At 31.5% G+C, this 27,473-nt stretch overlaps 2 protein-coding genes across 2 annotated transcripts in view; both read right to left on the bottom strand.

Annotated features, from left to right (window-relative positions):
* Window positions 1-261: 261 nt before the first annotated feature.
* On the bottom strand, window positions 262-2,865 carry rep15 (RAB15 effector protein). Its single transcript, NM_001326596.1, has 2 exons — window positions 2,844-2,865; window positions 262-1,052 (listed from the first exon to the last, which is right to left on the bottom strand). The coding sequence occupies exon 2, from the start codon at window positions 1,011-1,013 to the stop codon at window positions 267-269; it is 747 nt and encodes a 248-aa protein (NP_001313525.1). The 5' UTR covers window positions 1,014-1,052; window positions 2,844-2,865; the 3' UTR covers window positions 262-266.
* A 304-nt stretch (window positions 2,866-3,169) lies between these two features.
* ppfibp2b (PPFIA binding protein 2b) overlaps window positions 3,170-27,473 on the bottom strand; it is a 104,042-nt gene continuing 79,738 nt past the window's right edge. Inside the window, exons 14-27 of the mRNA NM_001326598.2 lie at window positions 25,468-25,528; window positions 25,266-25,301; window positions 23,713-23,851; window positions 18,345-18,480; window positions 17,281-17,400; window positions 15,851-16,001; window positions 15,356-15,467; window positions 13,820-13,908; window positions 13,597-13,719; window positions 13,377-13,502; window positions 9,960-10,148; window positions 7,601-7,783; window positions 5,521-5,586; window positions 3,170-5,286 (exon numbers count right to left, since the gene is read on the bottom strand). Of these exons, the coding sequence (NP_001313527.1) occupies window positions 5,224-5,286; window positions 5,521-5,586; window positions 7,601-7,783; window positions 9,960-10,148; window positions 13,377-13,502; window positions 13,597-13,719; window positions 13,820-13,908; window positions 15,356-15,467; window positions 15,851-16,001; window positions 17,281-17,400; window positions 18,345-18,480; window positions 23,713-23,851; window positions 25,266-25,301; window positions 25,468-25,528 (1,594 nt within the window). The 3' untranslated portion in view covers window positions 3,170-5,223. The remainder of the gene's footprint in view (window positions 5,287-5,520; window positions 5,587-7,600; window positions 7,784-9,959; window positions 10,149-13,376; window positions 13,503-13,596; window positions 13,720-13,819; window positions 13,909-15,355; window positions 15,468-15,850; window positions 16,002-17,280; window positions 17,401-18,344; window positions 18,481-23,712; window positions 23,852-25,265; window positions 25,302-25,467; window positions 25,529-27,473) is intronic.

The raw sequence follows: 27,473 nt of genomic DNA, 5'->3' as shown, positions 1-27,473 counted from the left end.
ACTGTCCCTACCCTTTTGCATGTGCATAGGATGGGAGAAAATGTAGAAATGCATTAAGTGATTTCTAAGGTTAAATAAAATTAGAAGTACAGTTTTCTCTTCATAAAGGTACTTATGCTGTACATACACACATACTGTACAAACCACAAATTGATTAATAATAAAAGGTTTGGTCATCCAAATAAAAAAAGTAAAACTTTAGTTTAAATCTAAAATGAAATGGAAAGGATAGCTATGATTTAAATAAACAAAGTGTAAGTGAGCTGTTAGGTGAACTTAACAAGCATGGTCAAAGGATCATTACCCTCTTTACCAACCAATGCCTGTAACATTCCAGCAGGAGTAACAAAACATTTAGCACCTTTAAAGAAATGATTGATAAAAAGCTGATCGATCCTCACACACTTCCCCACAGCAGCTTGCAGATTGTTGCTCAGCAGCCCGTAGATGTTCCCTTCATCCTTTTGCCGTCCAAAAAAGAGGAAAAGTGTGAAACAATCTCTACCAATGGAGGAACAGAAGTCCACCATCCTCTCGGCTTGAGTTTTCTCCACCACGTCCATCCCGGCCATACGCATAACATCAGCGTAAAGATCCAAAGAAAGGTCCTCCAGGATCTGCTCGGTTCTTTCTGGAAGGTGGCAAACCTGGACGGCGATCTGGATTTTAGGGTTCCTGCTGGGATGATCCAAGACGGCCCAAACCCAATCTGCACCTAGAAGGATCCTCTGCTCCGGGGTCATAGTTGTGGTGTTAAAGATGTCAGTGAGGTTTAAAACGGTGCTGCGCTGAATGAACGTCATCAGGAAGATCTCGCTTAGGGTTGAAGGACTCGGGTTGAACTTGTTTTCCGGATCTTTGAAGTATAGGTACTCCTGAGTTCTAGATGAAGCCGATTGAATGCAGTCGCTGAAGAGGTGGATGAGGTCCATTGAGGCCATTTTGATGGGTTTTGGCCATAATGTTCTGAAAATGCTGGTTTTGGCTTCATTTTGGGTGTTCATTTGGTACATTTCAGCTGGTGGAGATCAAAGTGTCGTTTCTCTAATACACTGAAAATATGGATAGATATTTACATTACTCCATTGGATTATATGTTCACACTTTTTACATTTTAAATCTACACAATTACAACATAATGAAAACGCCCAACTCCATAGATAGTTGCTAAGATTTAAAATAAAAGCCAAATGAAAGGCAAATAGCTGTGTAAAGCCACATAAAACAAAACAAAAATACGATGTATATGCCGAGTTCAGCGGCTAATCAGTCGGAATAACATGATGGCAACCAGTGAGACATAGCTGTGCCTCTAGTGGCCACGCCCTTAATTATGCAGACTTAATATAACTTGACAAAAACGATAGGATGAGTTATAAAAAAAAATCACTCCCCTCACAGTTGTCATGAAGGGTAATATTAGTTATATACACCAAAATCGTTCTTTGTATCAGGCTGTAAACACCTTTTTTTCTGCTGTAAAGTCGGCCAATTTAATAGTGAACTCAATAAAAATCTGGTCTATTATGGAGCCAGAATTAGCGAAATTTCGATGAAATGCAGTCTCAGTTACTTCCACATTAGCTTCATGAGGTAGAGTAGAATGATCTAAACAGTTACAGCATAATTAAACCCTAAACCCATAGTTGCTGACATTTAAAATAAAAGCTAAATGATAACATTACTGTAATATAGTGAATATAAAACACTAAAGTGTTAGTGGCAGTAGCTTTGTTTCCATCAACCGTTTTTTAAGCGTATTTTCAAAATTTATGAACATCTTGGTATCTGAGAAATGCTTTTTATTTGATAAGAAAAGATGTGCATAAACTATGATGAAAGCACTTTTACCAAACAAATACCAGTATGTGCATTAAAAAAGTCATGTAATTTTTTTATAAGAGATCATGCCCAGTAAGCATTTTTTGTTTTAAAATGATGTCTAATAGATGTCTAATAGATGTCTAATAGATGTCTAAACATAGTCGTTTAGGCTAAAACAAGGCTACATTTGGATTTCAGTGAAAAATAATAGACGCCTAAAGGCCAAAACTAGACTAGTCATCAAATAAACAGAAATGAATGGCTACACATAAAGTCTGTCTAATCTGACTATATGACTACTAGTCTAGTTTTGGGATATTCTTAGATGTCTGTTAATTTTCACTGACAGTCCAAGTTCAGGGTTTTTTTTTTACCACTTTTTTTGAACATTTACATTTTGAACAAGGCCCGAGATCCACTCAAGAAAAAAAGGTAAAAAAATAAATAAAATAAAAACAGTAATACTGTAAAAATAGGTACAAAATCGGGATTGAAACAGTCTCTATCATATTTAACCAAAATTGTACAATTTTTTACTGGCACCATTTATTTTGGCTGTGGTGTATTCCAAGCTAATAATGTCCAGTAGATGGAGATATTCAATATTCCAGTTTTGCGCATAAAATTGAATTTGCATCTTTGGATACATAGTTAATGAAATATTTAACTACATTTTTAAATCATGGTTTTTATATAATACATCATGCATTAATGTTAAGTTTTGCATTAAATATATATATATATATATATATATATATATATATATATATATATATATATATATATATATATATATATATATATATATATATATAAATATTTAATAAAGTATATTTAAATGAATTTGTTTAAATATATAAACTATTAAATGTTGAATTGAATTTACATTCTTAATGTTGTTAGCAATTGAAGTAACTAATACAACTTTACTGTAAATGTTTATTGTAAATTACAGCAGTTAAGCAATGCTTCTGTACTGTATCTAAAAATTTACAATGTTAGAAGTTAAAAAAACTCACCAGTATTATTCTTTCCTTGGTATTGGGTGAGAGTGAACCAGCAGTCAGATGCTTCTCCTCTCTGGACTCCTATTAAAAAAGGGTGTTCATTTTAAGCTCGGTGGTCAAATAAAGACCTCCCAAAAACTATGTTTGCCATTTGAACTGGAACTAGACACTGGAAAGGTAAAAAAAAAAACAACCAAAACAAAGTCCTTTTAACTCTGAAAATGGATTAATAAGAGCTACAGCAAGCAAATGTCCATTTCTGTTTGAGAAAACAAACTGCTTTTAACATATTATAGAAATACAAAAAAGATTAGACCAAGAAAAGGACAAAGTATTGAGCAAACAGATGGATTTACTCACAAACAGATCCATTGGAAAACAAGATCATATTACAAACAAAAAAGGCAGAGGTAGACAATTTTATCAGTTGACATACAGTAAAATAAGGGCTGCTTGCATAACATATACACACTTTTTTTCTTGGAAAATCAACTTCATACAGTACATTATAACCCCAAATCCAAAATCAATATTAATTAATAATATAATAACAGAATTGAATGGTGAAAAAGAAAATTTCTGAGTCATCACATGAAACGTACTATATTTGATTGTGTACTAATTTCATGGAGAGGCTGTGTTTTAATTGAGAAGCTGCATTCTTAGAAGGCCACATTTGAAGATTGATTGAGCCGCCACACTGACCATAGACTTGATAGAAAAATGAATCCAAAATACACCAGGTTTGCCTGCTGTCATCTAGGACCAATGCCATTATTTGGATCATAAGGTAAAGCCACGGTATCAAACGTCCCAACCAATAGTCCTGGTGACCCAATCACAAGCGCGGGGTTATGATGTCACACCTCATTTTTATAGCATCCAATAAACAAACTATAACCAAAATAAAGAAATGACACTTATTAAACGCACTTAAATTACACTTGAAATGTGCAGAGCTGGTGGTCCTCCAGGAACGTGGTTGAGAAACACTGATATAGACAGTCTAAAATGGTTGTACCATCTTTGGGAAAATGTACTTGTGGTGTAGTGTAATTTCTTTGTTTGGCATACAATTCAGATATTTATAAAAAGGCTAGTCCTGCTGCCAGCCACTAGAGGGCGCTCAATGAGTTGGTTTCACTTTTTTAGGCCTAGAGTGTGACAATGTTCGCCCTGTTTTAATGGTTTCTTTTTTGACCTGTACTGCAGTCAGCCACCAGAGGGCAATGAAAATGTTTTGGCTTCACTTTTCATAAAAAGTGATGCACACTTGGGTTCTACTAAGGCCCCGTCTTGGTGGTTTCTTAAAATGTGTCCTTAAAACACATCTTAAAGGGAAAATTCAGCCAAAAATGAAAATTCTGTCAGTAATTACTTATCTTCATATCATTATAAATTCGTAAGCCCTTCAGAACTCAAATTTAGATTTATTTTTGTGATTTTTGCATTTATTATGATAGGACAGTAGAGTTTGACAGAAAGTAAAGTTGGAGAAAAAAAGGGGATGGCATTGGGAAATGTCTGCGAGTCGGAATTCGAACTCGGGACGACCACAGTGCAGTTATGCTACATGTCATTGCATTGACTATTAGGTTTTTAGTAGAAAACTAATTTGTTTTTTATAAAATCTGAGCACTCTCCGATCCTCTGTAGACAGCTAGGGTCCATAAAAGTACCAAGAACATGGTCATGAGGTTATTGGTAACAAATTAAGATATTTTTTTGTGAAATCCAATAACTCTTACCGTCCGTAGACAGCTAGGGTCCATACAAATACCAAAAACATGGTCATGAGGTTATCTGTAGCAAATTAAGATGTCTTTTTTACAAAATCTAAGAACTCTCTGACCCTCCGTAGACAGCTAGGGTGCATAAAAGTACCAAGAACATGGTCATGAGGTTATCGTTAGCAAATTAAAATATTTGTTTGTGAAATCCAAGAACTCTCTGACCCTCAGTAAACAGCTAGGGTCCATAAAAGTACCAAGAACATGGTCAAAACAGTGACTATGACAAAAGCAAGTACTTTTGTGCGCAAATAAAACCAGACAAAAATAACAACTGATTTCATCAAAAAGATCTACATTTGTGTTCCAAAGTTGAGCGAAGGTCTTGAAAAGAGATGAAAGAGCTAGGTCTTTCCCTAGGTAGAAAACAAGGGGCCATGCTTACACTATTTTTACACCTCTGGAAACACAGCTCCTTGGTTCTTTCTGTTTTATGACTACTGTAAAATCAGAAATACTACTATTTTGTTGTGCACTTATGTAGTATTTGGTTTCGAACGCAGTGATTGTGTTACACAGCAGCAGTCTTGCAGGTTGAGGGTGAGGTGGGTTAGGATGAGCTCTGGTTTTCAGTGGGATGATGTTAATGTGGTGCGGTCCAATCACACTATGGCAGTCTGGCTGCGTCTCATTCCTCTCAGCAACTCGTCTCGGCTCAATAAGTACTGTAAGTGAGAGCAGGGGATCGGGGGTCAGGATTAGCGTAGAAGTTAAATCTAGTTAAGCAGAGGTAAACCTAAAGTGTTCAATAACAGTTTGCAATATGACACTAGGGCTAGGTGATGTGCTTTTTTTGCTTGTAGAATAAAATACAGAAAGAAACATTGGCTTTATACTGTTTCCTATCTGAACCTACTAGATCCTTAAGTTAAATGGCAAAATAATAAATTCTTACTTACTGTGAGGTTGTTAATTCCTTTGGATAAGGCTTCAATCTGCATTCCTGATCCTTTAGCATGCAAGATCTGTAATGTCAAGATATCAGTCAAATATGCCTACAAAATATGTTGTTATGGCAGCTACATTTTAGATGGAACATTAAGCAGAAGCAATGGGTGGTAATGAGGTGCAAATTACATGGAGAAAGAGAAGTTTGTGAGAAATTAATATACCTGCGTAAGTGCATGAAAATCCCTTCCCAGCATGCACTTCTCCACAGTGTGATAATGGGCGGTTTGGTGGAGGCCGGATGCAGGGGTGGCAGCAGGTTAATGCTTAATGTTTGAAAATCATGCATGTCAATGTATTTCTGCATATTATTTTGCAAGAGGATTGAGGGGGAGTTTACACAACACTGTTTTTGTAAATTTATTTAAATTTAGCGTAAAAGTCAAAAGTGTTTATGTATTATTTACATACCTGTCAACATTGGGATGTAAAAAATAAGGGAATTTAAAAAAATTGAATCAAGTTATCAAACCTCATTAACCTTTTCTTTACTGTAAACATTAAATATTCTGATTAAAGAGCAGTGAATAATACTCTCATTTAGATATTTCGTTTGATCACAATAAATATACAGAGGTGTCACTTTAAAAACTGCACACATCTATCATGAAAGCATTCGATTGCTTGCCTAACTTTTTACAGTATGCTCATTTGAGACATAATTTGTTGTGTTTAAAAGAAAACCCACCAAGATCAACATTTTTAGATGTTGCTATTATTATAGTTATTATTATGCTTATATGTCTGTTTAAACATGCACCCGAAACTCAGAGTGTCCCCTTTCGGCCCGATTCAAATCGCATGTATGGAGAGACAGTCATGCACCGCTACATGAACTGACTGTTTTGAGGATTGCTTAGGAGGGGCAAAGGTGGAAAGGAAGGGAATCCCACCGTTTTTATATTTATTTCAAAGTGTTTTCATGGCTAAAAAAAAAATCAAAGCACAGAACAAATTTACATTTAAGAGTAAGAGGCGTCCCCTGGTAGTTCAACGGTATCGGTTACATATACTGTAGGGAGGATTGGCTCTTTGATGTTTATTGCCACTATTCTTAGAAAGATTACAATTTCGAGATAAATACCAGAAAATACCTTTATGACATGATAGTGGGAGAGAATTGTAAATTACGGGGGAATCTCGGGAAAATAGGAGGATTGACAGGTATGACTATATGTTCAGTCTAAGGACAGTTACAAATACTAGACAAAAAAAACCAACAACAATGGCAGGACCTTTTTCAAAGTGGCATTGCCACCTACTGGTCTGGCATGCACAATACAGTTTTTTGTCATCTGTATTTGTATGCAAAACATTCCAATGAAGAAAAGAAATTAAAACATCTTAGTACAAAACTTGTTGTGTAAACTTACCCTCAGTTTTACAAATTAAATAAAGCTATGAAAACAAGAACAAAGATCAAAGAAAGAGTCCCCTATATGCTAAAAAACACAATAGAAGCCTTATTGAAGAGGTTTATTTCACAATATTTGGATTAAATATAATTACAGTCTATCTTAGATTGAAAAGGCAAGATATTTACCTATAAAAATGTGCTTTTTGCTGAATAAAAATAAACTTGGATTATTCAAAATGTGCTGCCTCTGAACATATAATAGTAGTCTGTGTGCCTCTTAAAAACTTGCCATAAATATACCATTAAATACTCTAAAACATGCAAATATTGCACAAGATTGTACACACTGTCTTTTAAAACAGCACAAAGTAGATGTTGGTTACAAAAATGGAATACTTGTTAGACAGAATCTTTTACTATTCACAAAAAAAAAAAAAAAAAAATGAAATCAAACATGTGTCCATCAAAGGTGAAATGGCACTATTTTTGGAAAAAGCATTTTCTAAACCATGTTGCCCATGTGAGATGTTGTCATTTAGTACTAAACCAAGTCTTTGCGCATTGTTCATACTGCCAATGAGGGATTGTGGGAGTTATAAAATGGCACTGAGTTTCATGAGGTTTTGAGTGGAGGGTTATTGGTTTGCGGAGCATCAGATTTGTAGAGCTCCCACCTGCTCCCGTCTCTCGGGGTCCCTGTCGAAGATTGGGCTCAGGCCCCTGAAGCCACTGTAGGGCCGGTTTGCCCCATTCAGGAGGGCCTGGGCTTGGGACGCATCCAGAGGACAGATGTAGTCTGTGGAGTCGTCCGAGCGCTTCTTACGTGGACCAAAACTGGAGAAACCGATTTTACGTGGCTGAGGAACAAAACAAACAAAAAGAATAAATACAACAGCATAAATTACAGTGTGATTAATGTTTAACTGTGCATGCATTTCCTTGATATTTACATTTAATGAACACTAGATCATGGCAGAGGTCATTTAAAGTTTCTTACATGTATAAAAATAGAATTTAATAGTAGTGTAACGAATCACAAATCTTATGGTTCGGATCACACATCGCTTTTTGAGTCAAGGACCATTTTTCGGATCAGCAAAAAGGGAGGAGACAAAAATCAATTGCTTTCCATTTATACAAAAAACTTTACCTAAAAAAACATTGGTTTCAAGAAACAGAACTTGTAATTTTAATAAAAAAGAAAATCAAGAAAGAACCAGCTGAAAAAAAAGGAAAATATTCAATACGAAAAATGATCTTTGCTACTGTTGCTGATGAAGCTAAATGTAGAAATCTAACATCATATTTATTTTCAATTAATGATTTAACAATTCACACATAAAACCTTATGTTTCATTATAGGTGGATCATTTTTGAAAACCAATTCAGGGAGATCATTTTAATGGTTGTTTGTTGTCACCCATTGCTTACACAATGTAATTGCTACAACATTCACCAGAGTCAAGTTCCATTAAATGTTGATTTTAATCTTTAAAATAAATATCAGTTTTTATATCTGAACAATAAACTTATGCCAGCACTGCTGTTATTTAATTGTTTGTAACGAATGAAAATGTGTAAAAACTGAATCTCTCTCGATCAAACACAGATATTGAATGCATTGCTTCGAAGGAATAATAAACATGCAAATTCTTATCATTTTTGATAATGAGGGGTGATCTCTGCAATCATTACAACTGTTGGATTAGCCAACAAGTAAAAAAAACGGATTACGGATCAACCCTGATCCGTTACACACCTATAATTTAATACCACTATAATCAGTTTTTCATATTGCATATAATAACTTTGTGATGCTCAAACACCATATTGAACTGAGCTTGACATCTACACCTTTATTATCATCATCATCATCATCATCATCATCACCATCATTATTATTATTATTATTAATAATAATTACATTTTACAAAAAGCGATTCCCACAATTTGCATATTATAATTAAATTAGATAATTAATAAATTCTGACAAAATTCAATTGATGAATGATAGAATTCAATGAATTTTATTTATCAATTTAATATATACCAGTTGAGTTTTTCCCAATTTATGTTTAAAGAAAATAAGATTTTTTCCAACACATTTCTAAACATTAAATAACTAACTTCTAGTAAATGAATATTTACTAAATATTTTTCAAGACACTAGTATTAAGCTAAGTGACATTTAAAGGCTTAAGTGAGTTATTTGGCAAGTAAGGGTAATTAGGCAAGTCATTGTATAACAGTAGTTTGCTCTAAAGGCAATAAAAAAAATTTCTTAAAGGGGGTAATAATTTTGACCTTAAAATGGTTTAAAAAATTAAACTGCTTTTATTCTAGCCGAAATACAACAAATAAGATTTTCTCCACAATGAAAAAAAATATTATCAGACCAACAGTGAAAAAATCTTTGCTCTGTAAACATAATTTGGGAAATATTAAAAAAAAAGACACAAAAATTCAGAGATGGGCTAATAATATTCAACTGTATACAGATTAATTAAATACATTTTTTTTTTGTATATTTGCAACTTCCTTAAAAACATCTTTTTAATACACTACTATTTATCAAATCATAATCAGTAAATTGTGAATAAAACCAGTATAACATGTCCAGGCTTCAGTTTCAATCATTTGTAAAAGTCCTAAAATGCACTTGAATGCCATTTTCACTGGAAAAAGGAATTTACGTCTCTGCTGAAGGAGCTCATTTTAACACATACTCTTCTTTTTATTACAAAAATATGAATGGTTGGCTTAACTGTGGTTTTGTTTGGTCCAAAGCTTCATTGTGCTTAGTGAGTGTTTTACAGCATGACACAAGTCACTCAGCACATTTCATATAGATGGCCTAAGCAAAATCCAAGTGTCAAAACACACGTGCTGCGTCAGCTGGGATTAAACAGGAATCTGAAGCGTGTATTTGCATGTGTAAGGGCTTCCGGCTTGTGCTGATGAATGCCAGGGATTAAGGTGTTTATAAAGATGTGGTCAGCATGTGAATTTGAGAATGTATGTGTGTTTTCATACCCTGACTTTAGCTGTGGTGGTCAACGGTGTATAGCCTGAGGACTCCAGGAACTCTTGCTTCTCTTGCTGAGCCTGAGAGCCCACCAGAGTGTTGAAGTTGGTGGCCAGATGCCTCCGCAAAAGAGTCTTCTGAGGCGGGATGTTCAGGAGCATTGCCAGGGTGTCCGAGTTAAAACGAGGTTCTAAGATCTGGGGGAAAGAGTGGGATTTAAGAACTTTTTTACCTGTTTTTTGACCCAATTTTTATATATCTCATCCAACACTGCAGTATTCATAATTACAGAAAAACAGAAGAATGATAAAATGACTGATCACATGTATACACTGCAAAAAAATGCTATTCTTACATACATTAATTTTGACTTGTTTCTTGACCAAGTATCAAAACATTCCTAAATCAAGAAGCATTTTTGACAATTCCTTCTGAAAAACTAAGAAATATCTAAATTTTTTAATTAAGAATCAAGTAAAAACTATTTTTTTTAAATATTGTAAATATATGTAAATATTAAGCAAGTTTTTTCTAAAACAAATAAAGAAAAAAATTCAACAAAATAATGTCAATGAGGTAAGCAAATTAAGTGTTTTCAATTTGAAATAAGATTATTTTGCTTACCCCATTAACATATAATTTTTTTGAAAAAAAAAAAAAAATCAAACATTTCCATATTATTTCTGAAAAAAAAAAAACATTTTTGTACTTGTCTAAAACCATTATACATTATTTAAGAATTTTTAGATATTTAAAAGAAACTAAGCAAGAAAAGCATGTTTGGCGCTGATCAGTACAAAATACATAAAATAAAGTAACAATAAATAAAAAGATCATCTAAATGAATATCCAAAATAATATTACAGGTGTAAAATGTAAAAATAATAATAAATGAACACATGAAGTTAATGGGAAGGAAATTGAGAAGCAATCTGGAGAACTTCTGGAGAAGCAATATATACAGAACTTTTAAAAATATGATTAATTCATTTATTTTCTTTTCGGCTTAATCCCTTAATTATTCTGAGGTTGCCACAGCGGAATGAACTGCCAATTTATCCAGCATATGTTTTATGAAGCGGATGCCCTTCTAGCAGCAACCCATCACTGGGAAACATCCATACACACTCATTCACACTCCTACACTATGGACAATTTAGCTTACCCAATTCACCAATACCACACGTCTTTGGACTTGTGGGGAAAACCAGAACACCCAGAGGAAACCCCTGCAAACACGGGGAGAACATACAAACTCCACATAGAAATGCCAACTGATCCAGCCGAGGCTTGATCCAGCGACCTTCTTGCTGTGAGGCGATTGAGCAACCCACTGCGCCACCGTGACACTCTTTTTATTGTTTAAACTTTCTTAAATAATCTAGAAAATTACCCCAAGTTTTATAGTAGTCCATCATAGAAAATACTATGGATTTTCTATTGGACAGCTGTTTGCTAGAGCATTGCCATAGATTTATACACTAGATGATGCATACGGGTCCTGAGCATTCGTCAATAACGCTGCAATATTTGTACAGGGCTCCCAGGACAAAAGTCATTTAACTGCATTTAATCAAGACCAAAGCTGTAATATACAATATCAACCTAGACAAAAGGGTAGATGCATAAGTATGAGAAGAAACTTTTAATTAGTTCTATACCCTGGGTCAAGCACTTCCGTTACAAAATCAGCACGTTTAAGGTCTGTTTTCTTTAACAATAAGCGATCTCCACTTTCTGAGTGATATCCGATATGAAGTGAGTCTCAGATTGTACAAGCAGCACTGCATTAAATTACATTTAAATTACATACATTTGTAATCTAAAAATTTTTCCTTCTACAAGCACTTTTACTACTTCAGATAAGAAACTGTTAACATTCTGTTTATTACATGCAAAACTTATAATAGCTCGATTTTGAAAAAATACAGAAAGCCTGCATTTTTGACAATGGTTGCGGGAATTGTCTTATTGTTTGGCTTTAGAAAAATTAACTTATATAGTCAAGAGAAAAACTGAGAAGTTTTTCAAAATTTTGAATTCCTTTGTAAGTGTTCTGAAGGAAGCTAATACAAATACTTACTCTGTATTACTTGTATTACCAGCTATTGATATACCTTTATATTGTATGTGAAAGTACATGCATTTACTAATATGTTTATATCATTTTTATTATTACAATTCATATATATTTGTTTATTTATTATTAATATTTTATGGTTTTATTTTTTATTTATTATAATTATTATTTAGATGTTTGAATCTGATTTCTGTTGTACATGTTAAAAGCTACTAAAATCAATAAAAGCAGTGTTCAATGTTTTTTTGCCATGCCATTTCTTTAAAACATGAACATTTATTTTATCCCAGTATATTTAATGGAGCTTCTGTGCTAGCCTGCTAATCCTGATGAATGTGTGCGTGTAAACGATTTTTCATCATAGTTTATGCTTGAACAACTAAATGAATGCCAAAGTCTATTTAACTGATTGCATTTTAATTACATTACAACATCGATGCTGTAAAAAGAACCGTATAAAATGGGAACAGGTCACATTAACTGTTCACCGGAAGTTTATCAGTATAAGGAGAAACACTAGCTTTGCATATACCCTATAAAGCACTTTAAACTATTAAAAATGCTAAAAAAAATCATTTTTTCGAACATTTCAAGGCTGAAAGTTGTTGGAAGAAAGATCCAGGTCCCTTGCAATGCAATTCAAAAACGTACACAAAGTGGTTATTATGCATATTGCAGTTAAGCAAATTGCTTTGGAGTTTTGATGATTTAAGCCAGGGGCGTCCAAACTCAATCCTGGAGGGCCGGTGTTCTGCAAAGTTTAGTTCCAACCCAATCAGACACACATGGGCTAGCTAATCAAGCTCTAACTAAGCTCTCTAGAAACATTTTTGCGGGTGAGTTGAGGCAAGTTGGAGCTAAAATCTGCAGGACACCGGTCCTCCAGAACTGAGTTTGGACACCCCTGATTTAAGCGGTCCTTCCAGAATTTTGCCATCGCTGAATTAATTGCAAAGTCAAGCAAAGTGTGCAAAATTTTGTGGATGAAATTAAGTGTTATTTTAAAAGTTACAGAACCCAATGTCTGGGTCTAGAAGTTATAAAAAATTATTTAACAACGACTTTTGTCTGTGGTAAAATTTTTACAGCAACAATGTTAATATAGCCCACAAGTTTCAGCTCATTTTAGGTAGCCAGAAAAAAAAACCCAGAAAAAGTCATGTGAAATCCTGGAGGGACTGTTTAAGGCATGCTTTCTAGAGAGTTACTATGGTGTTATGATTGGCTTTTAATCAGTTGCTTTGCATTCGCTCGGAGTTTTCACAGTTGTTTTCTGCTATGCCTATAGAAAAGAGCCCAAAAGCATTAATTTGGCAGCACGGCAAAATTAGATTCAAGTACTCACTATGAGTCCTCCATGCACTCCGCTGCCTCTCAGGTTGGGGGCATATTCTGCCAGATCAACAGATCTGAGCCACTCCATTACTCTGTGATTGGACCACTGTACAACCTCAGAAGGAGAGGTCTTATTCTGTCAAAACAACATGAATGATCATATCCATAATGAGCACAATCAGTCCTGAATGTACAAAAGTATGGTGGCCTCTTTCACTATTTCATCTCACCTCATCTCCAGGTCTTCGTTTGAGGCAGTTTGGGTTGAACTTGTTTACATGTAGGACGTGTATCGCACACTTGATGCTCAGATGGTGTAGTTGACTTGTGACTTTGAGGAACAGCAGATCATTCTGAAACCAAACCCAAGGTAAAAGATTTTAATTAGAGATGATACACAAGTTAATTCTGGCCCTCTAACTTGATTGGATATGAGTAATCATAGATATTTACCACAGTCAAGTACTGCAGCATTCTACCATCCACACGTCCTTCATTAAACTGGTCTTTGTATTGTGGTAATCCAATATCATCCAGCCACCCTGTGTGGAAACACAATGGCTCCTTTATACAGAGTTCAACTGCATATTAAGATATGTATGTAGGTCAAAGACAAAAAGTCCCAATACAATGTACTTAAGTGATTTTATGTTGACAGAAAGCCTATTAAAAAGATAGTTTACCCCCAAAATACAAATTCTGCCATTATATAATCATAGTTTACTTGTTACAAACCAGTTTGAGCTATTTTGTTCTACTGAACTTAAGAAAATATATTTTGAAGAAACTCAGAAACCTGTAACCACTGGCTATATTCCATAGTAAGAAAAACAAGTCCTCTGGAAGTCTACGGTTATGGATTTCCAACATTGTCAAAATATCTACTTCTGTGTTTGTTACGGCCCCAAATCCAAAAACTGTCTCTATTAGTGAAATTAGGATTTGCACTGAACATATGAAAGACACAGACGACTGAATCTGACAAGTTGATGTCCCCATCAATATATTTTTAATCTCATCAAATCAACCTTACAAAAAGAAAATAAAAATGTATAAACAAATAACTGTAGACAGGTAGGGCAGATTAACAAAACAGCTCCCTGACTACAGCTGTTCTTCCAGGAGAGATCTTACGTAGCTCAAAAATAAAATAAAATAAATAAATAATAATAACAATAATAAAATAAAATACAATAAAATAAGTCCAAGTCTTTCAGGCCACATCCCTTTGCTGAACTAGATAATAAAACAAGACTATAAAAATCAATTTTTACTATCTGTTACAAAAATAAAAAAAGTATCAAAATAAACAAATAAAGCAAAATAGTAAACACATTATGTTTTAACAATAGTTATCACATTAAGCTTACAAAAACATAGCAATAGAAAGAGTGCTATGCGAAGCGATCATGGCATGCCAGAGCACCGCCAGCCAAACAGCGTGAGAGCAAGCGTGAAAGAGAAAGTGAGTGTCATTGCCATCTGCCTTATATACAGTGAATCCCAATGAAATCAACTGCATTATCCAATCCGGACAAGCTGTTCACAAACTCCACATAAAACTCAGACAAGCACACAACCATACCAAAAAACAAAAAATAACACAGACTCATGTAACAGTGTTCAACAGAATACAGGTTTTGTACAAGTGAAGGGTGAATAAATGATGCCAGATTTGTATACCATCCCTTTAAATGCAAGTAAATTCAGCTTAGAGTTTCAAAAAACATTTGTGAGGAGAAAAAAAAGCTAAAATATATAGTGAAATAAATTTGAGTTGTTTTGATGCTTTAAAATTATTTTTGATCAATATATAAAGCAAATAAAACAAAATAAAAAAGGAGAATTATTTTCTTTAATCGCTCAATAAAGAAAAACCTACTGAAATTAATTGCATTTTATGTAATACTATATTAATATTAATAATTAAGAATATAGTAACAATATAGTAATAGTATTGAAAAATAGATTTATGGCTACAATACATACGTGTGACCCAGATGTAGTCAAGCTCAGAAGACTTCTCTGTGATTTTAGAGCTGAAGGAGTGCAGTGCCAGCTGTAGCTTCTTCCTGTGTAGCGGATGTTTAATTCCTAACTCCTAAAAGTAAAACAAATTAGAAATCAAGATGTTTGCAACCATCATTTAATTTTTCAAAAAGAAATACAGTAATTGTGAAGCCTCACGGAAATGCTACAACTGTTCATAGTCAGTAGTCACTAACAGCTGAATATTAAATTGAGCATATTTGATAGCAGAACAAATTAGTGCGTCACAAAGCATTACTGACGCAGACACAGAGGTTAAAGCTGAACTGGCAGGTAGAACCAAACCAGGATTTGACTGGCACCTCAATGACCAGATGTGAGAGGCATATGCATATCATTTTACAGAGATTGCCAGGTGATGCACTATATAGTATCAGATTGTGAAAACCAGCGCATTAGTCAGAAACAGTTCATTCTTTATGAAGTATAACTTACCTTTTCAATCTCATGTGAGGAGGCTGAGAGAAGAGACTGACCGCTAGTGACCCACTGTCTGGCCATATTCACATACTGACCCAAACCAAAGTCCTCCATCCATGTACACACCTGATCACATGACCATTTTGAGAAGGGGGCATTTGTATCACTGCAAAACAATAATAGAGAACATGAGAAATGGCAAGGAACTTGTTTATATATATATATGCACATTTTTCTCAGCCTCTTTTGTCTATGTTGAGTTATTTCACTTTGAAGACCATGTAAAGGACTTATTTTTGCCATAAAAGTGAAATTACTGAACCTACACAATGAAGTCTTTTTTGCATCTTCATAAATATATACAAAGTTGAAGTCAGTTTAACAGAGCAAATCATTTTACACAGTATTTGCTATAATATTTTTCTTTTGGAGAAAGTTTCATTTGTTTTATTTTGTCTAAAACAAAAGTTTTTTTATTTTATTATATATATATATATATATATATATATATATATATATATATATATATATATATATATATATATATATATATATATATATATATATATATATTTATTTATTTATACATTTTAAATTTGTCAAAACAAGCAATTATATAGCTGCATACATGCACTTTTTATTCAACAAAACTTTTTCTTTTTAATTAACATTAAAAAAATCTATTGTCATGCATCTAAATATGCACAGTAATCTGTCCTGAATAAAGGTCCCAGATCAGCAGTTACTACACACAAATGAAGAGTTGATCTCATATTAAAGAAATGTTACTGTAAAGGATGATAATTAAACTATATTAACAAAAATAACTAATAAAGCGAAAAGAAAGCAGGTAAAAACATACCACGAGTGATAATGAAAGGATGTTCACATGCCTGAGAATAATTAAAATGAAAGCAGTGACTGTTGCTTACAAATATATATATATATATATATATATATATATATATATATATATATATATATATATATATATATATATATATATATATATATATATATATATATATATATATATATTAATCTTGAGCTCTTAAAAGCAGCAGGACTGTGGGTACACGAGCATCGTTTTTTGTCTAGTCTTTTTCAAAGAGAACTAATCGCAAGTGAACGGAAAAAAAGCGCATGTAAATGGGAGTGTGCGAGCTTTTTAACAGTCGTGCGCATCACATAAACCTGTGCGCGCGAGTAATCATCCTCTCATACGGTATTCACCTCCTTTGTATCGCGCAAACAGTTATTGTTTTCAGTCGTGCTGCTTCTAAATTCTAAGAACACATTTGCATATATATATATTTTTTCCAATTGTGTACAGAACAAACCATCATTATACAATGATTTGCCTAATTAACAATAATTCAGGAGCGCTAATAATTCTGACTTCAACTGCATAAATGAGTCTTTTCTCATTGTAAGTGCTGAGATACCGTGATGAAGTGCTGATGCCCAGGCAGGTGAGCCTTGGTCCTGCTGTGGCCCTGAAACCTCCTCTTTTGAAGTCTGAATCAGAGTCTGCTGGAAGACTGCCAGACTGTGTTCTCCTGATCCTGGAAAACAAAACAAAACAAAACAAAATGTGACCATTTGGAGGGCAAAAAGTTCTCTTTTATGGTTCTAAGGCCCCGTTAACACTAACACGTTTTAGTTTTAAAGGTATCAGGACACAGCCATTGAGCGCAGAAACTTGCAACTCTTCCCCCACCTTTAGGTTCTTCTGATTAGTCCACTGCTTTGGAACTGACAGTGATGAGCAGCACTGCATGTAAAGGTTGAAGTTCTTTTAACTTGCAACATCTATAAAATTCGGCATTCATGTGTGCGGCACTTCAAAAGATACGAGACTAAGCATAACTGTCACACGTGTCTGTGGAACACGCGGTTACATTAGTAATAAAAGTAACACATTGAAAAGGGGGAAAAAAAAAGGGTTGTGTGTGAACTGCCCCTAAAGGTGTTCTGGATGGTTGCTAGCGTGTTGCTACAGTATGGATGTATTTTGGGTGTAGACAGGTTATTATTTGTGGTTACACTAAGTTTTTTACGCAGAAGGTTTGTTGGGAGTTTCGAATGAATGGTTGCTAAAGTGTTGCTAATGAATTGCTAGCATGTTTTATAAAGTTGCTAGCCAAGTTAGAGGCCATATTGAGCCAATCGAATCCTTGAAGAAAATAGTTTCTACACTCATTTCCAAATGCAATTGATTGCCTTGTGGTACATAGTGTATTATGGGTTGTTTTTATGGTGTTGCTAGAGTATCATAAATCAAATTATTAAACAATGTATGTTCCAAGAATTGTTTATCATCTAAAACATTTGCTGTTTAGGGAGAGGAACTAAAACGAGTTTAAAATGTTTGCACATGTGTTTTTTTTTTAATAAACAGCTAAATGAGGATTCTTTCACATAGATTGCATAAAATGGCACCAATGTGACTTGTCCATGTTGATTTCTTTTTCTTTTTTCTGTTTTAATCCTTTTTTCAAAGACTTACTTTCCCCAGAGTTTTCGGATGCCCTTCTGGTTCTTCTTATGTTCTGGAGAGACGGGCGACTGCTGTCCCGACTCCACTCCAGACGACAGCGGCGACAGGTCAGACAGGGTCGAGTCATCTGCCTTCTCAATCTTTCCTAAAAACGAGACCTCAGTTGAGTGTTTCTGTGTTTTCACAGCTTTACTGTTAGACTGAATACAGACGATTCTCTCTGTACCCACCAAGAGCAAACTGATCATGCTTGCCCCGCGGCCCTGAGCCAAACATTAGCCATGCAAGAGAGCAGAAAAAGAAGAAAGCATTTTTACAGCTTAACTTCTGTGGATGCCACAATGATATCTTTGATGTAATGAAAGTAGCGAAATTGTTTTTATGTACATACAGTTTAAGTTATTATTAGCATCCCTGAATTATTAGCCACGGTTTATTTTTTTCCCAATTTTTGTTGAACAGAGAGAGGATTTTTTTCAACACGTCTAAACATAATAGTTTTAATAATTTAATAATATTTTATCTTTGCCATGATGACAGTAAATAATATTTTACTACATATTTTTCAAGACACTTTTATACAGCTAAAAGTGACATTAAAAGTCTTAACTAGGTTAATTAGGTTAACTAGGCAGGTTAGCGTTATTAGGCAAGTTATTGTATAATGATGGTTTGTTCTGTAAACAATCGAAAAAAATTATAGCTTAAAGAGGCTAATAATAAAAAAAGAAAAAAATAATAAAAACCAAAGGGGGGCTAATAATTCTGACTTCAACTGTATGTACAATTTATGTAAATAGAAAACACTATAACATTAAGTTATACAAAATAGCTCCCTTTTTAATTTCAGATATATATAATTATAAGATTTTTTAGAATGATATATATTTTACCATGACACAATATATCAAACCCAAATTGATTTGCACTTCTTTTTATATATAGCACACTAATAATGTAACTAATAATAATAATAATAATAATAATAATATTAATATAAATATACATATAAATATTAATATATATATATATATATATATATATATATATATATATATATATATATATATATAGTCATTTAAATAAAAATGTTATATTTAATGTTACATTCATTCATTAGTTTTATTAGTCTATTAAATTAACCGCAAAGTTATCCAGCATGTTTTTATGCAGCGGATGCCCTTTGAACTGCAACCCATCACTGGGAAACATCCACACACACACTCATTCACACACACATACACTACGGACAATTTAGCCAACTCAGTTCTGTGGAGCAAACCGAAGAACCAGGAGGAAACCCACGCGAATGCAGGGAGAACATGCAAACTCCACACAGAAATGCCTACTGACCCAGCCGAGGCTCGAACCAGCGACCTTCTTGATGTGAGGCGACAGCACTACCTACATCGCCACTGTGTCGCCCAATTAAATTTATTATGAAATAAAATTTTAAATGATTACACTTTTATACATTGTATTTTATAAATACAATTTTATTTATTTTATATACAGCATTTATAAACCAGTAAGATATTCTATATATATAGTACACTATAGAAATATTTAAAATAGGAGAGCAGAAAATAAGAAAGTTTTTTACAGTTTAACTTCTGTGGATGCCATATTTTTGTGAAATGATATCTTGGACCTGAAAGTAGAAATAAAAGTAGCAAAAATTTTGTTTTTACGCATATAAATGTGTACATTGTTAAATATTTATACCATTAAAACATTTAAAAATGAAATATATACAAAATAACATCTTTTTTAAATTTCAAATATATACTTAAACGACTTAAAACATTATCTCAGAATGGATATTGCTAAATATTTATTAAACAATATTTAAAAATATTAAATTATTAAGCTAAAATTTACAGCATGTAAATAAAACCAGCAATTTGTATATTTATAATTAATATGTTTTGAGTGTACAAATCTATATAAAACCAAAATGTAATTTTTCGTCTTCTTTGACATTTACTGAAGTGCATTATATTGCATCACATTTAAACTCAAAGAAAAGCCAGAAAGGCTCACATAAACTAAAGTCTAATCTCTGAAAGGAAGGAGAGCAACACAATCCCTCAGCTTTCAGCTTTTAAGAATCAGGAAAGGAGAGCTTAGGTTAAATATATAGGTTAATTTTATATATATCTATACACAATTTATGCATAAACCCAATTTATTTATGATATTGTGATGATAATGTCATGTAATAAATTTATAACATAATATAATATAATATAATATAATATAATATAATATAATATAATATAATATAATAATATACAAAAAAAGCGTAAACAAAAAAACACAATAGAAAATTTTTCACTTTATAAATTAAAATGAGGAGTTAATAAAACAAGTTGTATTAATTCAAACTGAAAGCATTATTAAATTGTAAAATGTTTTTTTTTATAATTTACTTTTATAATTAACTTTTTTTTTTTTATCCTGATGCAGTTATGTATATAACTGTAGGCTATATATTTTCTATACTGCATACATAAAACATTTAGATATAGTATTTATTTATTACCTTATGTTTTATATTAAAATGAAGATTTTTGTAATAATATGTTTTTTACCATGACACTACACATGAAACCTAAATTAATTTATCTTTCTTTTTATATACAGCACATTATTAAACTAAAGTATAATAATAATAATAATAATTAAAATAATAATAATAATTAAAATAATAATAATAATTCAATAGTCATGGTAATAATTTAAATAAAAAATAATACATTAATTTATAATTAACTAAATTTTTTAAATACTTAAGCTTTTATAAATCTTATTTATTTTATATACAGTATTTATAAAACATTTTTCATATTAACTTAAAAATATTACATTTCATTTAATATTAAATGCATTTTTTAAATGCTTATACTGTACGTTTATAAAATTATTTGAAACATACTAGTTTATTTTATACAGTATTTAATATTTATATAATTTATAGTCATTTAAATAAAAAATATAACATTTCAAGTATTATTAAATACATTTTTAATGCTTATGCTTTTAAACATTTTATTGTATATATACAATTTTATTTCTTGTATATACAGTATTTATAAAACATTTATATAATTTATATTCATTTAAACAAAAATATTACATTTAATTTATTATTAAATACATACAAAACATTTATATTTTTATTAGTTTAAAATATTACATTTAATTTATTATTCAATAAATTTTTAAATTCTTATTATTTTAAATATTTTATTTTATATAAACAATTTTATTTCTTTTAAATACAGCATTTATAATCATTTAGATATTAAATAATAATATAAAATAATACATTTAATTTATTATTAAATATGTTTTTAGATGCCTATGCTTATAAACAACTTGTTTTGTTTACACAATGTAATTGTTTTAAATACAGCATTTATTTTTTATTAATAAAAATATTACATTTAATTTATTTTTAAATAATTTTTTAAACGCTTATGTTTTTTTACATTTTATTTTACATAAGACAATTCAATAAATTTTATTTAAAGTATTTATAAAACATTTACATATGTTTATATTTATATTACACTTTTATAAAATGCATCCTTTTTAGCACAACACTATATACACTGTATATTAAAAACCCAAAATTGCTTCATTTCCTTCCTTTCCCCCCATATACAGTACATTATATTTGCATCCCATGGCTCGCATTGAAACTCAAAAAAGCGAAGCAGCAAAGTGTAATCTCTGAGAGGAAAGAGAGAAATCCAATCCTCGCTTTTCAGCTTTAAAGACTCCGGCTAGGAGAGCTTAGCTTAAACCCAACACAAAATACCTAAAACTGGAGCGCTGGCACTTCTGAGACGATCTTCACTCCAGCCACACAGTCAGAAAGAAAGAGGAAAGAGCAGAAAAACACAGCCATGCAAACACACGTTAAAGAGGTTAAACAGGCGGAATCAAGCTGAAAGATTGCAGGGCAGAGAAAACTGTAAAGAGATCAGAAAATAAACACGCAAACAAGCACAGTGGATGCAGTTAAAGGTTAAAAAGGTCAGAAGATTAAGAAAAATCAAATGCAGAGAAATAACTGGATGGATTAGTCATTGAGATGACTAAAAATACAGTGATTTAGAAACCAATGTCTAGATTTCGTATGTTTTTTAAATATATATTGGATTATGCATACACACTAGAGGTAAAATAAATAAATAAAAATATAAATAACATTTTCAAAAAATTAAAAGAACCCATTGTAGTTAAATAAATTAATTAAATGAGTATTAAAATAAAGCAAATAAAGTAAAGTTAATAATTCAATTGGATTAAAAACAGATAAAAAAAATGGGGAAATTTTAAAATTAAATCTAAAACATTATTAATAAATAATCCACAAAAAGAACAAAATTTAAATGGATACGTCTATTTATACATTTATTTTATAATAAAAAATGTCTAAAAAATAAAATTTCATATGGCATTTCGAGGTATTTGCATCTGAACTCTTCATATATAGCTCAAATAAAACATCACAAGAGAAGACATTTAACTTTATAAATTAAAATTAAAACTTAAACTAATTGTATTTATCAAGATTGAAAGCATTTTCTTAAATGATAAAAATGAATGTTTTTTTTTTTATAAAAATATGGTTGCTTTTATTAATTTAATTTTCTATGTATTCTATACTGTATGTATAAAATATTTAGATAATTTTGTCTTTTAGATTTATTAAAAAATTTATAGAATGCATTATCATGACACATGAAACCCAAATTGATTTGACTTTAATTTACAACACACTATTAAACAAAGTATAATAATAATAATAATTACATTTTGTATTTGATACATAAATAAAATTATTAAACAAGTTAAATTAATAAAAATGTAAAAGTGATTGGCCAATTTAATAAAAATTTAAGAAACTTGATTTTATTAAAATGGTAAATAAACTGTTACTGCATTAAATTTTAAATAAATTCAGTAAACTTAATAATACAAATAACAGATATACAAATTAATTGATAAAGAATTATATAATGTAACAGTACATAAACTGGATTCAAATTATGCGAGTATATATAATAACTAATAATAGTTATAATATAAAATATGTAATAATTATTATTATAATTATTATTTCAACTAACATTTTAATTATATGAAAAAATATATATCTCTAACAATAAAGTGTAAAAAAATAACAATATTTCATGCAAAAAAAAAAAAAAAAACAAGGAAAAAAATCTTTTTTTATATTATTATTATTATTATTATATATTGTGGCCATAGCATTTTATATTTTCAATATATGCTAAAACGTAACTGCTTCATTAGAGGCTAAAAATCATGTATGTTATAAATATCGTATATGTGTGCTTACTGAGGTTGAACTGACTGTCTTCACTGTCATCAGGAGAGATCAGCAGCGGTGAACACTGAAGCCTCAAGCCATTCTGATCTGGACGATTCAATTTGCCCGGCAAAGTCTGGTATTTGTTGTTTTCCGGATTATAGCGGTTCTGTGGAAGAAAATGATTTATCTTAGCAATTATTTGTTTATTTAAAGAGTTTTCCATGTTGTTTTGATGAGCATTTTAAAAGTTAATTTAATAAAGATTATACATAAAAAAAGATATAAAAATTAATAATGATTAAAAAATAAAAAAGTTAATTACTAGACTAAAAAACAAATCACTAAAAAACAAATGAAATATATGGATGAACAAATAAAATGAATGAATGAATAAAAACATTTGTGTTATTTTTAAAATAAAAAAATGAAATAAATAAATCATATGAATAAATGACTGAAAAAATAAATGAGTAAATGAATCAATAAATGAAATTTATCAAAACAAAGAATAAATTAAATAACCGTATGAAAAAATAAATGAATTAAAAAGATTTCAAAATAATAATAATAACTAAAACAAATAAATTAAACAGCTTAACGTTGACTGAATAAATTAATAATCTATTTAGTTAACTAATGGATTTTAAAAATGTATAAATAAATCCTTAAATTAATAATAATAATAATAATAATAATAATAATAATAATAAAAATCAACAAATATAGTATCAATGGGTGAATCATTGTAAAATAAAAATAAATGAAATTATTTTTTACACAAATGAATGAATTAAAATGAATGAATGAATGAAAATAAAGAATAAATAAATAAGTTAGGGAAAATGTATGTATTTATGTATAAAAAAACAATTGAATGAAATTAGTGAATAAATATAAATTATAAAAATAAAAAGAATGTTGGAAAAATGTTAAATCGCCACTCCACTGGACTTTGGTTGGGAAACCTTATAACATGTTTGGCTCTTGAAAAGCTCACATATTTAATAAGTAAAAAAAATCTTCTGAATTGTGTGATGTCTAGTAGATGTTTTTAAACTTTGTGAAAAATGAAGATAGTTAAGAAGCTTCGGAAGTCTGAAGTTGTGAAATGTGAATTGGTGTTTGATTAGATTTCCTCTTTATTTTTATTTATTTTTTTTACTTTATCAATTTATTTTACTATAACTTTTTTTTCTGGGGTAAGTTTTGGGTATTGGGGTTTGGTTTATTGTAACATCTTGAAAAAAAACCTCAAAGACATGTTATAAAAATAAATAAATAAATAAATAAATAAAGGAAAAACGAATAACTAAAATGTAAACATAGACATAAACAAAAATCTATGAAATAATTAAATTAAAAACAAATGGGCGGTTCATTCCGCTGTGGTGACCCCAGATTAATGAATGAATGAATTTATTAGAAAATGAATGAATGAATGAATGAATGAATAAATGCAAATAAATAAATTGTAAAAATTTGCTACACTCTAAGGGTGTTAGCAATTTATTAAAATAAGTTAAATTAATAATAAAAATAATAAATACTAAAATTAAATATTAATTGTTAGCTGGTTGTACCTCTAAAGCAGCTTCTACTGGACGTTCCACTACATGCTTAGAAAAACCAACACCACAAACACACACTGGGTTAGTGTAGTACATACAAAACCAAAGCCCTAAAGACATTTAAGCAGTTTCAGACTAAAAGCGTTTTGTTAATTAGATGAATTAGTTGGCCGCAAGAAGCAGAAGAGTCACAAAATGCCTGAGATTTCAATACCATCTGCAAGCTGCCGCTCTGGAGCTCCTCCAAACTGCTGGACAGCATCCGCTGCAGTGACCTGATAAATAACAACAGCAAGAAATATATGAGGAGGTCCAAGATGGGGCTGCACAATATATATTTTCAGCATCGATATTGCACTGTGATCATTCGCAATAGTAACATCACAGAATATATGCAACGAGCTTGTACTGTAATTTATTATTTGCATGTGTTTTTGATGCCTATGATTGTTTAAGGATTTTTAAAGCATTCAGACATAATAAATTGTACCATTTTTGACCTTAACTACAATTCATTTTATTTTTATTATTCAGTTACTATACTTAAATACTGTTAGCCTTGGGAAATGATCCAACTTTCGGTTTTCTGAAAACTGTCTCACTACCATTGGAAAAATTCCTATTGACTTAACATTGAACCAAACTTTCTGACCTCATAACTCTGCATCAGACTGTCAAACATACTTATAACTGGGCTCATTTAACTCAGATTACCAAACTGACAATAAATGATGACCTTTTAACTCTCTAGCCACGCCCTAGCAACCACTTTCAGACCCTAGAAACTGTACCATAGACTTTCATTGCAAAAGACTGTCATTGACTTAAGATAAAATCAAACTTTGTGAGCCAATAACTCTGCATCAGACATTCTACAGACAAGAGTCTAGCCTCATTTAACTTAGTCTCGTCAGCAGCCAAACACTGATGACATTTTAGCTTTCTAGCCACACCCTAACAACCAGATACTGCACCCTAGCAACTGCCCTCATAGACTATTACTAATGCCCATAGGATCTATCTATCTATCTATCCATCCATCCATCCATCCATCCATCCATCCATCCATCCATCCATCCATCCATCTATCTATCTATCTATCTATCTATCTATCTATCTATCTATCTATCTATCTATCTATCTATCTATCTATCTATCCTTTTTTAAACTGTTTCAGACTAAATAAATGATTGACAAAAGGCTTTCTCAAGCCAGCCTTAAAGTTTGTCTTGACGAACTTTCCTAATTTAGTTGTAATTGCATCTTTTTCTTAATTGTATTTATTTAGTAGTGTGCCGTTATCGGCATTAACGTGCTGCGTTAACGCAAGACTCTTATTGCGCAATAAAAAAAAATTATCGCCGTTAATCTATTCTCAAAGTTGGGTTGGGAGCGGAGTCTATTCTACGCAAGCTATGATGACTTTCACCTTCATATTTTAGCGCGGATGTATAGCAGACCGGTGAGCTGTCTTACAAAAAAGTGCCCTTCTGAATCAAATCAGCAGGATGCCCTTCTGGATCTTTCACTTAATTCAAAGACACTACTGACTATGCTTACATGGACATCTGTAGTCAATTTATTTGTCTTAATAGACAATAATATAATTAAGGTGTTTGCGTGAAGTGCTTTCATGCAAGAGTTTCCTGTAATTTTGGCTTTGACTTTCACAGCAGTTCGGCAGCTTCACTTTAACTCATGAAGATTTCATTCATACCCATGACAAACTGGGGTATTAAATAAGGAGTAAGGACTGGTGAAAGTGTTATGTAATTTAATAATGCACGCCGAATGGAAAGAAAAAACTTCAGCATTTCGCGATGTGTGTGTGGGGGCGGTCCTTTACTTACAGCCACGTGTGTGGTTCTTGTCAAATATGGTGAAAAGTCCTATATGATGGTAATAGTTTGATTGCGGTGCATGCTTACTTCAATAATGTCACTTATATATGCATACTCCATGTCTTAATTCTAATTCTGTTTAGTTCAGTTATGACTTTAGTCGAATTAAGGCAATTATATAAAAAAATAAATCAATAAAAAAAATATCAGGGCGAAGCAGTGGCGCTGTAAGTAGTGCTGTCGCCTCACAGCAAAAAGGTTGTTGCGACCCCGGATTAATAAAGGGACTAAACAGAAAATGAAATTTAAAAAAAATATCGCTGTTTGGAGCTTATGTAGGCCTACAGTTCAAAATTCATGTTTAACTGAATAAATCTTT

The sequence above is a fragment of the Danio rerio genome, chromosome 25, assembly GCF_052040795.2.
Source record: "Danio rerio strain M-AB ecotype USA chromosome 25, GRCz13ab, whole genome shotgun sequence".
NCBI classification, from domain to species: domain Eukaryota; kingdom Metazoa; phylum Chordata; class Actinopteri; order Cypriniformes; family Danionidae; genus Danio; species Danio rerio.
The sequence above is the reverse complement of the archived record's forward strand: the minus strand, read 5'-3'. Positions and strand labels throughout refer to the sequence as shown.